At 37.4% G+C, this 14,355-nt stretch overlaps 1 protein-coding gene across 5 annotated transcripts in view; it reads left to right on the forward strand.

Moving 5' to 3' along the window:
• Positions 1-14,355, forward strand: part of LOC121318165 (myotubularin-related protein 5-like) — a 64,799-nt gene that overhangs the window by 32,325 nt on the left and 18,119 nt on the right. For all 5 annotated transcript variants that reach the window (XM_041254551.1, XM_041254555.1, XM_041254552.1 and 2 more), the window contains 15 exons: positions 397-474; positions 971-1,084; positions 1,499-1,627; positions 2,130-2,228; positions 4,215-4,419; positions 4,881-4,987; positions 7,252-7,401; positions 8,071-8,139; positions 9,128-9,286; positions 9,419-9,675; positions 9,771-9,943; positions 10,024-10,097; positions 12,058-12,253; positions 12,486-12,613; positions 12,991-13,166. In XM_041254551.1, coding sequence (XP_041110485.1) covers positions 397-474; positions 971-1,084; positions 1,499-1,627; positions 2,130-2,228; positions 4,215-4,419; positions 4,881-4,987; positions 7,252-7,401; positions 8,071-8,139; positions 9,128-9,286; positions 9,419-9,675; positions 9,771-9,943; positions 10,024-10,097; positions 12,058-12,253; positions 12,486-12,613; positions 12,991-13,166 — 2,114 coding nt within the window. The remainder of the gene's footprint in view (positions 1-396; positions 475-970; positions 1,085-1,498; positions 1,628-2,129; positions 2,229-4,214; positions 4,420-4,880; positions 4,988-7,251; positions 7,402-8,070; positions 8,140-9,127; positions 9,287-9,418; positions 9,676-9,770; positions 9,944-10,023; positions 10,098-12,057; positions 12,254-12,485; positions 12,614-12,990; positions 13,167-14,355) is intronic.

The raw sequence follows: 14,355 nt of genomic DNA on the forward strand, positions 1-14,355 counted from the left end.
TGATAAACTTAAAATATGTTATTAACTATGCGAGTTACAAAAATGTAATTATTGAATCCATTATCCAGTATTTATATTGATGTATATAACGAGGAATGGAATTGATCGAAAAATCAATTTTCGTTTTAATCGTAGCAGCCCTAATGTGATACTTTTGTAATACAAGCAAATATTCCAATGATATGTATATATATTTTGTTTTTAAACTTTTGCATCATTAGTTTGTCCAACTTTCTTTGCTGTGGTCACCTACAGTGCTGTTACTGTAAGTGTATTGATGGGGGACCAGTTAAGTTGCTGTCCATAACTTTTAATAACCCCCATGCAAAAACAGCTAGACGGAAAGCATATACTTGACTACAAAGAATATGTTTATTAAATGCGTCCTTTTTTTAGATTTTAGATCCGGAGTTAGAGGTTGCAGATCATGCTTTTCCACCATCTGCTATGCAACCTTCTTCACTTAAAATCCAGGTAAGTTATGACTTTGCCATTTGAGAATTCCACAGTGTCCTCAAACTACACCGTACCAGCAAAGTGTGGAACTTTTAAAACCACAAACCGATTTACTTGATAACCAATTTAATTTGGCAGGGTTGGTATGATGCTAGATGGGTGGTTTTTAAAATTTATAATACGATAGTTGCATGACCTCTCTATAAAGCTGTCCTGCAGTAGGATGGTTCGTGTCTTCTAACACATTAACCCTGCAGTTTAACTGTTGTTTATGCAGTTTTAAATGGAAGTTAACTGAGTCTGGACAGCTTTCATTTGGCAATATCTGGTACATGCCAGCAGTTCTACAAATGTGATGTGTGGGATTGATAAAAAATATCAGTTAATCTCATGTTTTACATTTCTATATTTACATTACAGATGCATTTTTTTTTAGTAGACTTTGCTTTTCTTCTTTTTTTTTTCTTTAAGTATATAGGCTTATTGTTGTTTTTTTTTCTGGTCTTTATTCCAGGATAAAGAAATCCGTGCTGTGTTTCTATGGTTGTTTGCACAGTTGTTTCAGGGTCATCGCTGGTGTCTGCATATCATTCGCATCCATCCTGAACCTGTCATCCGATTTCATAAGGCAAGAACAACCATTTAAAAGAAGTTTTTTTTACTTTGAAAGAATTGTTGCACAAAATAAATCAGCTTAAAAAGTACAGGCCACAGTTATCTGGTTTTTATATATATATATATATATATATATATATATATATATATATATATATATATATATATATATACACACACACACACACACACACACACACACACACACACACACACACACACACACACACACACACACACACACACACACACACACATACATATATGTGTGTGTGTATGTATATATAGGCCTATACCTTTAAAACCTTGACAGATAATCCCACTGGTGTTCATCTTCAGGGATGAATTAGTATCCTTCAGCTGAGTACTTAAATATATGGTGTTAAAGTGATTAAACACATTTTTTGTGTTTTGTGTTTGTGTTCAGGCTGCGTTTTTGGGTCAGCGTGCTCTGACTGAAGATGATTTTCTCATGAAGGTATTGGACGGGATGGCATTTGCTGGTTTTGTATCAGAGAGGGGACCATCTTACAGAGCAATTGATCTTTTTGATGAAGTAAGATTTTTTGTATTTATTATAGTATAACTGGCTGTGGTGTGTAATGCATTGTGATTACGGATTCTGACCTGTGTGTGTGAGGTTACCGGTTCGCTCTCAGCCTCCTTCCTGCTCCAGCGGTACTTGACTTGGAACTTGTAGATAGTTGCAGCCAATGAGCAGGGGGGTATTATTATATTTTTGAATATACTAATGGTATTAAATTCAAATTTGAATCCATACATGAATTAAAAAAAAAAAGTTATAAGTATATCTGAATTTTTTGATTGACTGCATTTGAGTAGTATTTTAAGGGCTAGATTTTCATAACATTGATTTTCTGGTTTTTGCTGCATCAAAACCATAATTTGTTTCCAGAACAAATTATACACTGGGTCAAGAAAAAGTGCTAGTGTACCCTGTATTCCACACAACCTTTGCATCTGCAAGCAGGATTTGTATTTATTTGCTGTACATTCAAATCAGATATGTTCAAATTTTTGTGTTCCCTGTCACTTAGCTTATAGCCACTGAAGTTGAGCGAATCAGATTGGAGGAGGGAAATCCACACAAAGTAATGAAGCACGTCAAGCAGCTTGCTGAACAACTCTACAAAAATGTATGTATTTTGTAATTAGTGACTACTTGGCACAGAACTTGTACGGCTGATGGTCATGGCTCTCGTTTTCTCTATCATGCCAGCAATACTATCATTGTAGTCATAAGACAGAAATCGAACTGCCAGCTAGTGGAAAAACACTGGCAGTGGCCATCTGCTGACCCACTAGCAGGTGTTGACAGGCCCTGGCTGGGATTTAAGACACAAAGCAGCAAGGTTGTTTTTGAATAGGGCTGTAAAATAATGATATGTTAAGCATGACATTGGGTAGAGGAATTCAGAGTCGGTTCTAGGCCTTCTAGGACCAGCGTTACCTGATTGCTGCAAAGGGTTAATTACACCGTTTTTGCTCCTAAAGCACTACAAACTATTGCTCGCGTGTTTGTGGTTGTAGGTTGAAATAATCAAGTTTGAAGGTCGTTGTAAGTCATGGCCGGAGAAGGGAAGGGAATGCAAGCCAGCTGACCGCACACATTTCTGTGTATTCTGCTTTCACTTTTTTTAATGGTCAGTTTGAGAAATAAACTTTGTTCAACATCTGACTCTACTCACGCTACATACTGTTTTACATAATGGTAACATTGCTCTTGAATTACTGTGGCTGATTCTTTGGCTCATCATCTCACCATGGAATCTTGTGCAGTTAAATCACTTAAACTCCTGACGGTAACAATGTAACAAAATCTGCTGGGATGCAAGACGCAAGAGATAAAAAAAGATCTATTTGTGTTGATCCAAAACTTTATCTGGGCACTCTACGATTTGACTGGCGAAAGATAACATTGGTTTATTGGAGTTGCTACGGTAACCTTTTCACATCCTTGTTTGCTTAATGCTTGCTCATTTTGCTGCATTACAGCCCTTCATTAATTACATTAAGTTTTCAGGACATTTTGTTAATGGCATGTGTGCAAGACACAAACCTTGTGTATTATTATTTGTTGCTGTTCTTGATCTACATTTCCTAAACAGCTGTTCATTTTAAGCTACTTTTTTTTAAAATTTAAAACAGTACTCGCACGTTTTGATTACCATCACAACTGTTGTAAGAAACTGGGGTTCATGTATTCTGCTGGTGTTAATATACCTGATGAAGACACATTAGTGTCGAAACACATTGTTTGTTTTACCATGTCCATTTTTTTAAATCAATAAATATATTTTGATGAAGAATATAAACGAGCAGGAGTCAAGTATGTAAACCTGTTTGAAGCAAAATGATGAATTTTGTTTGGTAAGCCATTTAAATATAGTTTGGTTGAAAGAAATTTGAACGCTTGCACTGCCGTGGAGACTTTCAGTGTGTGTGTGTGTGTGTGTGTGTGTGTGTGTGTGTGTGTGTGTGTGTGTGTGTGTGTGTGTGTGTATATATATATATATATATATATATATATATATATATATATATATATATATATATATATATATATATATATATATATTAATTAATCAGTCTGGAGCTCTACATTAGAGTTTCTCTGTTCTTCAGTGGTACAAACTGATTGATACACGATGGTGCGATTGACAGAACATTGTGTTTTGAGGAATCATATCGTCACAAAGAACTGTCGGCGTGTACCAGTGGCAAGCCTGTCGCATACCAGTAAAGGTACACGTACCACAGGTTGAAAACCACTGGTCTAGCCGGTCAAGTCGAGTGGCTCTGCTACCACAGCTTGCATGGAAATTTCGATTTTAGCAAAAAAGGGATTTGAAGAGGAATCGAATCCTGAAAATGGATTCGGGTAATATCGAGAGCCGGATCCCTGAGTACCCTGTGTCATCCATAATATGTATTAATAATTATCTGAGTTTTATGATTGGCTAGACTCATTATTGAGAAAGCCGTCTACTGTAGATGGGCAACAGTATGTGTCGATATACCCCAAGCCAAATGACTAAACCCAACTTTGTATAAAACAAAATTGTGAGAAAATAAAATATGATGATAGATGTTTTATTTATTTATTTATTTTTGATTAATAGGAGAACCCTTACCCAGCCGTTGCCATGCACAAGGTACAAAGGCCAACAGAGGGCTCCCACTTGCGGTTACATCAGACAACCTTCCCCCACCTTGATGAGGTGACAGTTCAGCTGTTCATTGACCATGCCGCTGCCAAACAAAAAAACGAAATACCTGCTGTTAAATCAGAGAAGAAATGTATGGTGCCGTCCGGACCTCCCCCTGGTAATCAGATTATCCTGTCAAACTATAGATTCTTTATTCAATAAACAATTGAAGATGTATTATTAGGTTAATGGCTTTAAGAAGTCTTCACTTGTTTTAAACCTGCACTTGTTTTAGAACAGGACTTTTCAAACTTGGTCCTGGGGACCCCCTGTGTCTGCTGGTTTTCATTCCAACCAAGCTCTCAAGTACTTAACTAGACCCTTAATTGAACAGATAATTTGCTTAATTAGACCTTTTTACTTGTTTTAGCTTTACCAATGTTATATCTGACTTGAAATATGCAACTGTTCAAGAGCTGAAAACAAATAAAAAGATCTAATTAAGCAAATTATCAATTCAAGAGCTTGGTTGGAATGAAAAAAAACAGCAGACACGGGGTCCGCAGGACCGTGTTTGAGAAGCCCTGTTTTAGAAGGAAGTTCTGTATTGAGTTTTCTCTTTTTTAATTGTTTTCCCAGATACCATCATTGACAGCAATGTCCTAGCTAACAGTGCTCGGAGATTAGAAGTGGTCAGGAACTGTATTACTTACATCTTTGAAAACAAAACCGTAGAAGCTAAAAAGGTGGGTTTCTTGAGGCATCGTTTTTTGTGTACTTTGATGTTTTACATATATCTAAAAACAAACTTAAAATAATTGAGTGTATCAAAATTTGGTTATGGATAAACCCAGGGTTTTCCCTGGCATTTGTATGTTTGTAGTGACTGTTGACTAATCCTTTCAATAAACTTTAGTCACTGGAGATCTTCAGCAGTCACTACGGTACAAAACTCCACAGTCCTCAAGGGGTGTTGTTACTCCTGTTTTTATTCCACATGTCCCTTACATTACTATAATATAGATAGATACACAGATATATTGTATATACACTGTTTAATAAATTACTCATGCTTCATAACTAGGGATGTGACCCCTGTCAGTACACCGTAGTTTTTTTTTCTTTCTTCTTTTTTTAAATAAAATTGTCTGCTAGTATAAACATGAGCATGCATTAATTTGTGTCTACACTACTAATTAGATAATATTATTTATTAACATGTCCTCTGTTAGCCTCACCTACCTATCCCTGTGTTCAGGGTGTTTTTGTCGAGTTCGTCGGCAGCTGAGTGAAAGGGAAGCTGAGTGGAGGCAGGTTATTAATGTTTATAATCTCATCAGGGTGAAGGCGAAATTCAACCTGTTCTGACCGGTTTAAAATCCAGTGTGCACTCACCTCATGTTCTTGATAAGACTGAATTTACCAGGCTGCAGACTGGGACTAAAATGGTTGTAAATGCGACAGAAAAAAAAAATTGTACAGTATTTTCAGGGTTAGGTGCATTGGTGCCTGTAACACAAAAATGCTGCCTCTCCCTTTAAAAGCAGGTGTCAATATTTATGAATGAGCTAATGCCGTCCAAACGTGTTTGAGTGTTGTGTAAACATTTAGTATTTATTGTCGTAAATAGCAGAACAAACTCACTGCAATTTAAACTTGATTTTACTGAAAAATAAACAGTAACATCTAATCATAGCTGTCAGAGCAGGACTTCACTGACACTGAGCATGGGAGCTGCAGTACGCTATTTCCCATGTTACAGCTGTACACAATTAGAGGTGCCCTCAACAATTCCAGATAACACTTTCAAAATATTGAAAATATAAACATGCCACGTTCATTACAGTCACCAGCTGCATAGATTAACCACTCAGCAGAATGTGGCAACAAACAAGTGAGCACAGACATGAAGTTACTGTTTTAATATAAACAGGAAACAAAAGCAAAACAGACCGTAAAGCTTATTTGAACAAAAGTGCTTTACCAGTGTTATTGCAAACACTTGCACACGCAAATTAGACAATTTGTGTGTGTGTTTCATGCTTAATTTACTGTATCTGTATATGTAACATTTGTTTTGAACAATATACATGTACTGTCTGGTACAATATACATTGGCTTCACCTTTCCAACTCTGTAGAGGATTTTCAACAGCTCTGCGATACATTTAAACCATAACCCTGCACTCTTTGTCACTGCACCAATATTGGAAAGCCTTCTCAAAGGCAGATTCAGAAATGTTGTGAAGGTTTGGCATGTTCACAGACATTTGCATTAGCAGGTTTACACGAGTCACTTTAAGCTGATTTCTTAGATCTGTTTTTATTACATTGTAGCGGCTGAAACTACGCTCGCAGCCAACTGTTGACGTTGTACCGCATTTACAATGAAGGCGATTTTAGTTATGGAGGGAAAGCTAAGTGGTACTAGTGAGGTATTGTTATTAATTAACAGGTTTTGGTTTGGGACTGCAACAAATAACGGTGACTGTATTGGAGATCTATGAAGTCAATGAAAGCAAAATCGGGGCTAATATTTGGCTTTTTAATGTTAATGTTTCTTACCTGACTTGAGCATAATTAGATCCCCAAAGTCCGAATTCAGACAACTGTTCTTGGCAAGGTAATATGCATTCTGCATAGCTGATATAACGACGTCCTTTTCTTTACTGAAGGTATTGACATTAGATTGGTTATAGCATTTATTATGATGCACCACCTGTACATATATTGTCTTCAATGTTAGCACTGTGAGATTGGGTTATTTAGTTTCAAATACTTTTTTGTGTGTGTATGAGGATTATCAATGTTGAATAATAATTAAGATTCAAGTTGCATACAAATAAACCACTTGCATATTTTGGTTGGACTGGTGGGAATAAATAGGGGACAACTCTCCAGGCATTTAGCAACTTTGACAACTTATACACAGTTTTTGAGGTGCTGGCTACAAGCTGTTTCAGGCAGTACACCTTTGAGTTTTAACTTGATTTCAATTTTAATTTTACCAGTTGTTGCCTGCAGTTCTGAGGGCACTAAAGGGGCGTGCAGCCCGGCAATGCCTGACCGAAGAGCTGAACCTCCATGTACAACAGAACCGTGCTGTACTGGACGATCAACAGTTTGACTACATTATCCGGATGTTGAACTGTACCCTCCAGGTATTGGGCATTTAAGAGTTTTTTACACTGCTGTTTAAAAGCTGCTTCTTCAGCAGCTCACAAACCTGTAATGTACTGTAATCAGCGAAAATATAATTTAAGGAAACCTTTAATTAATGAAAAATATGCCATATGTTATCTTTTCACAACAGACCTTAAATTATATTCTAATTAAATGTAAACCACCTTGCATTTGTTGCTTCTGCTAGTATATGAAGACCAGCCTTTTCTCTATATTTGACATATCTGCAAACAATGTTGCATAATTGGCACAGCTGTCTTAAAGATATAAGAATATACACTGGTGGAAAGTTTTGTTTCAGCTGCTGATTTTGGTATGTTTAACAAAGGTTTAGAACAGGTGTGTGTCAATCTAGTGTATGACTCCTTTTTCAGATGTGTGGTATTACCTTGGAGAGGTAATTTCAGAAAAGGTACCAGACCTAAAACACATTATGCATGCATAAACAGATGGCTCACAGGAAAGTAGAGGACCAACTGTATACCATCATGGAAGAATACATAACAGTGCATATTTTAAAGAGAGATTACCTTGTAGTTTACTAGATTGCACCTATTGTAAACTGCATGTGATCGTATAGCAAAATGCATGAATGTCGTTTAGAGTTGCAGGTGTCTGGATTTTGCTTTAATTCACCTCTCTCATAGGACTGCTCTCATATGGATGAACATGGAATAGCAGCAGCACTTTTACCCCTTGTTACAGCCTTCTGCAGAGTAAGTCAATCCTTTCTTAAATTATTTTAAATTCATGTAGGCATTTGTTAAAACAGTTTTTATTAGTCAGGAATAATATTGTTCATATATGTGTCTCTCTTTCTACATATATAGTCAGTTCTGATTAAACAGTGTCATCCAAATTTAACAGTCACTTGTTGTAAATTGTTTCTTATAATGCTAATTCAGTTAACACAAATGTCCTGTTTGTGCAGATTATTTTGTGTGCCTGCATCAATGCCATTTCCGTAAAGCCGTGCAAGAAACCAGCATTATCTTTACAGACAAAAGTGGAGTTGTTGAAAGCAGTGGATAATACACCACCACTGTAGGAAAGAAAAATGTTGCTGCAGATTTCAGCATTCCTGCAAATACTTAGTCAACCATTATGAAAAACTGGGGTACAATAATACAGGCCAGTGAACAGCAAACTGTAGATACAAGTTGTCTGCGTTTGTGATTTCCTCAATACCCTGGTGTTGGGCATGCCTTGCTTTTGTGGATTAAAAATGCCTTTTGATCTGAGTGGGACATGTAGATTTAAAGTGAAGTTAATTTATAGTGAAGTTCACTTATAACAGTGTTTTCAATAAAATGCACAGTGCTTTTAAATGTATACTACTTTTTCATTGTACTGTAATTTAAATTGGATTTGTGGCAATAAAAACTGACGGCATGCATTTGGGTTATATTCTGAGTTATATTGCATCTTTGTGGACTGCAGTTTCAGAAGAACATAAGAAAGTTTACAAACGAGAGGAGGCCATTCTGCCTATCTTGCTTATTTGGTTGTTAGTAGCTTATTGATCCCAGAATCTCATCAAGCAGCTTCTTGAAGAATCCCAGGGTGTCAGCTTGAACAACATTACTGGGGAGTGGCGGGAATCGAGATGTGTTTCATTGTTGTGATTGTTTAAAAAAAAATACCATTCTTGGTAACTTATACAAATCCTTCCTTGAACTTTATTGTGCATTTTTTTAATTTTAGAAACTTGGAGCTGGGGTCACCCAGTTTGCCTACAGCTGTGTTCAGGATCACAGTGTCTGGACCAACATGCAGTTTTGGGAGGCTATGTTTTACAGCGATGTCCAGAATCACATTCGTGCACTCTATCTTGAAGGCAATGAAAATGAGGAACATAGCCAGGTAATAAGTGCTGCATTAATACATGCACATTTTTGCCATTGTTCCTGAAATGCTATTTAAAGACTAATGCCCTTTGCAATGCAGAAGGTATGAGCACTATTAAGGTCCTCTGTCTATTTACATCTCCAACAGGAGCATGAGTCTGTACCAGAAGACAAGTCTGCACTAGAGATTGCTTCTGAACAGAGAAGACAGTGGCCAATGCTGAGCAAAGACAAGCAGCAGGAACTGATTCAAAAAGAAGAGAGCACTGTGTTCAGTCAGGCTATTCACTACGCCAATCGCATGAGCTACCTGCTGCTCCCCCTGGACACCAGCAAGAACAGGCTCCTGCGCAGCGCTGGGTTGGGGGACTTTGAGAGTGTCAGTAACAGCTATGTCACCAACAGGTATCTATAAGGCAGGACCTTTGTAGACTTCTTTCACATCGCAGTGGAATACATAAAATAAGAACAGTGGATAAATGTTTCCTTATTTTCTGCAGCATTGCGGGTAGCATGGCTGAAAGCTACGACACTGAAAGTGGTTTTGAAGATGCCGAAAGTTCTGATGTTGCCAACTCTGTGGTCCGGTTCATCAACAGATTTGTGGATAAAGTTTGCACTGAAAGTGGTGTGACCAATGAGCACCTGAAGGCACTTCACTTGATGATACCAGGTATGATCTGCATGAATGAGGGATCAGAATTGTTGTGCTTGTTCAGCGTAGCGTGTTTGTGACACTGGTTTTATTTGCAGATATCGTGCAGATGCACATTGAGACCCTGGATGCTGTTCATAGGGAAAGTAAGAGACTGCCAGCTATACAAAAGGTAACCAATTCATATTTTTATATAGGGCTGGACCAAGGCCCTCAGGGACGCAGGTACCCGCGTCCTTTACCCACACGTCGTTTGTCGGGACTTCCAGGTTTGCAGTTATCTATGTCCTCGGGAAATGCATCCATCTGACGCCTCACCGCTTCTTTTAAACATGCAGGTTATACAGCTGCATTGTGTGACTTGTAAGCTTCAGAATTTTGGCAGGCTCATACGTTGTAGTGCCCGCTGCGGAGAACTGGAAAACGTCTTGGTTCGGAGCAGACTTAACACTGTACTGAAATGTACCCCTTTCACGTGACCTCCCGAGTACGTTTGCGTGTTTTGCTAAAAATCATTTCAGACTTTTTTGCTGACTGCATCCTAAGCATAAGCAACTGTTTAAAAACTTTATAGACAGGGCTACATTTATCATGGTAAAAAATGGCCTATTTTATGCCTAAAATTAGGTATTTGAAGATATTTCACGATTTTAAACATAATATTTATTCAATCAGAAAAAAAATAGCATTGTGACATTCAGTATTGCTAATTTTCTATAGAGTTATGATGCAACAAATGTTTCTAAATATTTAAATGCTTTAAGGTTCTGGAGCATTCGGTCACCTTTAATATTGAGAGCAGTGGGGATGCCTGGTTGAGTAGAATGGTTAGTTGTCGTTTGATCTTTATAGAATTTTCCTTTTGTGGATTATTTTGCTATGCCTTTTTGTTCCTCGTTATTTTATACAGAAAACATTCTGGTTATCACTTTTAGTGTACCATAACATTAAGATTTTGTACTTTAATGAGACCACCAACATTTTCATTGGAACCCCCAAAATTTCATCTGGGACCTTCAGTTTTTATTGTTTTGGTCCTGGGCCTTCAATGGGGGGGGGGAGAAAGTTTTGGAGAGCTCTGGGCTGGACAAAGACATATAGAACACAGGCCTGGTACCCAACACTTCAAAATCAAGTTCTTTGTCAGGTATGTCCAAGAGATGACCTTACTGGTTTGTCTGCGGGTATAACTATGCATGGAGATCTATAGGCTGAGTGAACTAGCAGACTAAACTAAAAACGGCTGCAGTGTGGGAGTGCATGGCAGATGGATTATTTGTTGGATCTTTCTATACAGAGTGCTGGTGGATTAATGATTAGAATCATTTTTCTTTATTTTATTTTTTAAATATAAATACCAACACTGGTCAACTTGTGTACCAACATGGACTGAACCTCTGCATTATAGCCCAGCACTCTGCAGTAGCATTAAGTGTGTATTCCAGTATGTTTTGCACTGTTTTTGGCATGGTATTGCCATTTGTGTTTTTTTTCTGTTTTCGTAATCCTGAATTGTTGTTTGGACAGGACTTGGAGGCTGGAGTGATTTAAACACAGTGTCTGACAGAGCTGGTTGGAAAGTTTTTTCTAAATGCTTTGTCATAGATCTTGATTGTACTCCCCTCCTGACTTTACTACAAAATATATCCGGACAGCTTAAATCAATTAGGTGTGCATGTTTTTATCGTTTTAATACTTTTTAAACAAATGTATTGTGCCATTAAAATTGGATAGCGTGACCCATTAATTACAGAGTTTGACCAGCAGCTTGTAAGCTATATCTTGCTGTCCCTATAATTTAAGAATGCTGTACAGTGGAATGTTGCATATCCAACAGAAAACTAGGTGAAAAGTAGGTGTCATAATCTGAGTTTTATAGTTAACTTAATACTTAGTAACCTTAACTCCTACAGTGTGTTTTGTTTTACTGTTCTTTCTAAAAGTCACAATTACTGTTGCTGATGACTGCATGTATGTATGATGCTGTGTTCTTTTGCTTTGCTGTTAAGTGGTTTTTATTGTTGGTGTATTTAATTTTGCTTGGTTTTAAACCAAAAACAAAAAAACACATTTGTTCACTGGGGTCTGTGTAAATGACACGAGTCAGTGAGTTGTATTTCTTTCACTTGCAGCCGAAGCTGCTGCTTCCAGCACTGCTGGTGGGTGAGGAGCTGGTGATGGAGGGGTTGAGGGTATACCTAATTTCAGATGGCCGAGATGAGGCAACAGGTGGAGTAATGGGGGGACCACCGTTGCTTCCTGCAGAGGGAGCGATCTTCCTTACCACTTACCGACTCATCTTTAGAGGGACTCCCACTGACCCCTTGGGTATGTTAAAAGAAGGAGGCAAGATGAAGGGACAAAGGTGTTTAAATAAATAAGTAAATGACTTGAAAGGTGTTTCAATACATTTTTAAAATACATGGTTGGATTAACAAAAATTGAGATTTCTTGATTTTTTATACTGTCTATTTCAGTCGGTTAATGCAAAGCTGCAGCTTGCTCTTAATTTGTTGGTACAGGGGGAGATCTAACAACAAGCACGCTTCTCTATTTCCAGTGGGTGAGCAGGTGGTAATTCGGTCATTCCCCATTGCCTCCCTGACAAAAGAGAAGAAGATTTCTGTTAGCGTGCAGATGGACCAGTTCATCCAGGAAGGGCTGCAGTTACGATCGTGCACATTCCAGGTAAGAGAAGTAAAGTGTACTTGGGGGAAATGGGGAAAATAAATTGGCATTCTGTTACTCATTGTTCAGTACAGTGTAGAGACATCTTTATCTCTTCTTTTTCAGATAAATAGTTTTGATTTGTAGGTTGCTAAGCCAATTTCCAGATAGCTGTTCCATATTTATCAAGAAATATCAGGAAGCTTTGAGTAAATGGGCAGTAGTCCATTGAGCCTAAATGATATGTCAAATATTTGTTTAGTTTTAAGAACATAATGTAGGATCATGATGTACTGTATACTTGCTGATCACAGTTGAGTTTCTGTTTTCTGGGCATTTGAAGAGCTCAACCTGAACATGTACAATTTCTTTTTTGTTTTGTTACCGGTCTGTTTCAGTTAATGAAGATTGCTTTTGATGAGGAGGTAGCATCTGACCTGGCAGAAGTGTTCAAGAAACACCTCCACAAACTGCGCTACCCACAGCATGTTAACGGCACTTTTGCTTTCACTGTTGGACAGTCGTTTAAAGTGGTGGTTGAACACAAGCATAAGGAGAAGAACCAATCGTTAAAGTAAGATTAAGTTCACAATCTTTTTCCTAGTCCTGTAAATATCATAATTTTTCCCTGTTTTGTATTACAAAAGACAAATAAGTTTAGAGTGAACCTCCATGAACCTCCGCGCCCCACTTTGTTCCAGTTTGCTGAGATTCGAAAGTACTACTTTCAGTGTTAAACACAGAAGCAGGTGGAAATGCCCTTGGTTTGTGTAGTGCCATTTACAAATGATGACGGTATTTCTTTGATCCTAGAGAAAACGATAATGTAAAATAAAAAATAATTCTATGTTAAAATGAAAAAAGAAAAAAAAATTCTTAACCACAACCAATATCGTAAAGCAAGAATTTATCTATCACATAGCTCCTTTTTCCTTTGGATCAAACCTTTGCACTTGCTGTATGTGTTTTTATTTATTTATTTATTTATTTATTTATTGATTGCTTCTGTTAGCCCATCTCGATATTCGGGGGGGGGGGGTGTCAAATACAAATTTCTGTATTTCTGCCTCAGTTCTTGGCAGATGAATGAGTTGTTCCACAGACTGGTTTAACCATGGGTCATATCAGCCACTCGATGACAAGGCTACATACAGAGATTCACTCACTTTCCTTCACTCAGGATGTGAAAAAAGCATTAGCCAGGCTGATAATCTTTATATTTTAAAAGATGTCATGAAAGCAAGGAGGAAATTTCCATGTGCCCCCCAGCTGCTTCCTTTACATAAGTAACATGTTACAGTACAGGGTATAACACTAAATACACTATCTGTGCTTCGATTGCTTAAAAAAAATAAATAAATAATATGAAACAGTTTAAGAAACAAAGTTTTCTGCATTGAATTAAACTTTTATTATGCTTTTTATCCAATTTAAGCCTAAACCAAAATAAGAAACCCATAAAGTTTCCAGTGGATTTTGCCAGTGGTAGTGGTAATTTCAGACTGAGCAAAATGGTTTAAAAATGTAAATCATCTCTGCATGCCTATTTTATTGTAGCATGCAACTTCGATTTATTGAAATTCAGCAGTAAGGGGGCCACCACAAGTCAATAGGTGTTTTGTTTTAAATTCACAAATTGGAACAATGCTAAGCGGGCATTTAATTTAAGGTATCCTATGAGTGGTTAAGTACTGAGCAAGCCCACATTTATAAAAAACATTGTAAATCATCTATATGAAATCAGCCAATCACAGCTGTCCACT

Source organism: Polyodon spathula, chromosome 7 (assembly GCF_017654505.1).
Source record: "Polyodon spathula isolate WHYD16114869_AA chromosome 7, ASM1765450v1, whole genome shotgun sequence".
Classification (NCBI taxonomy): domain Eukaryota; kingdom Metazoa; phylum Chordata; class Actinopteri; order Acipenseriformes; family Polyodontidae; genus Polyodon; species Polyodon spathula.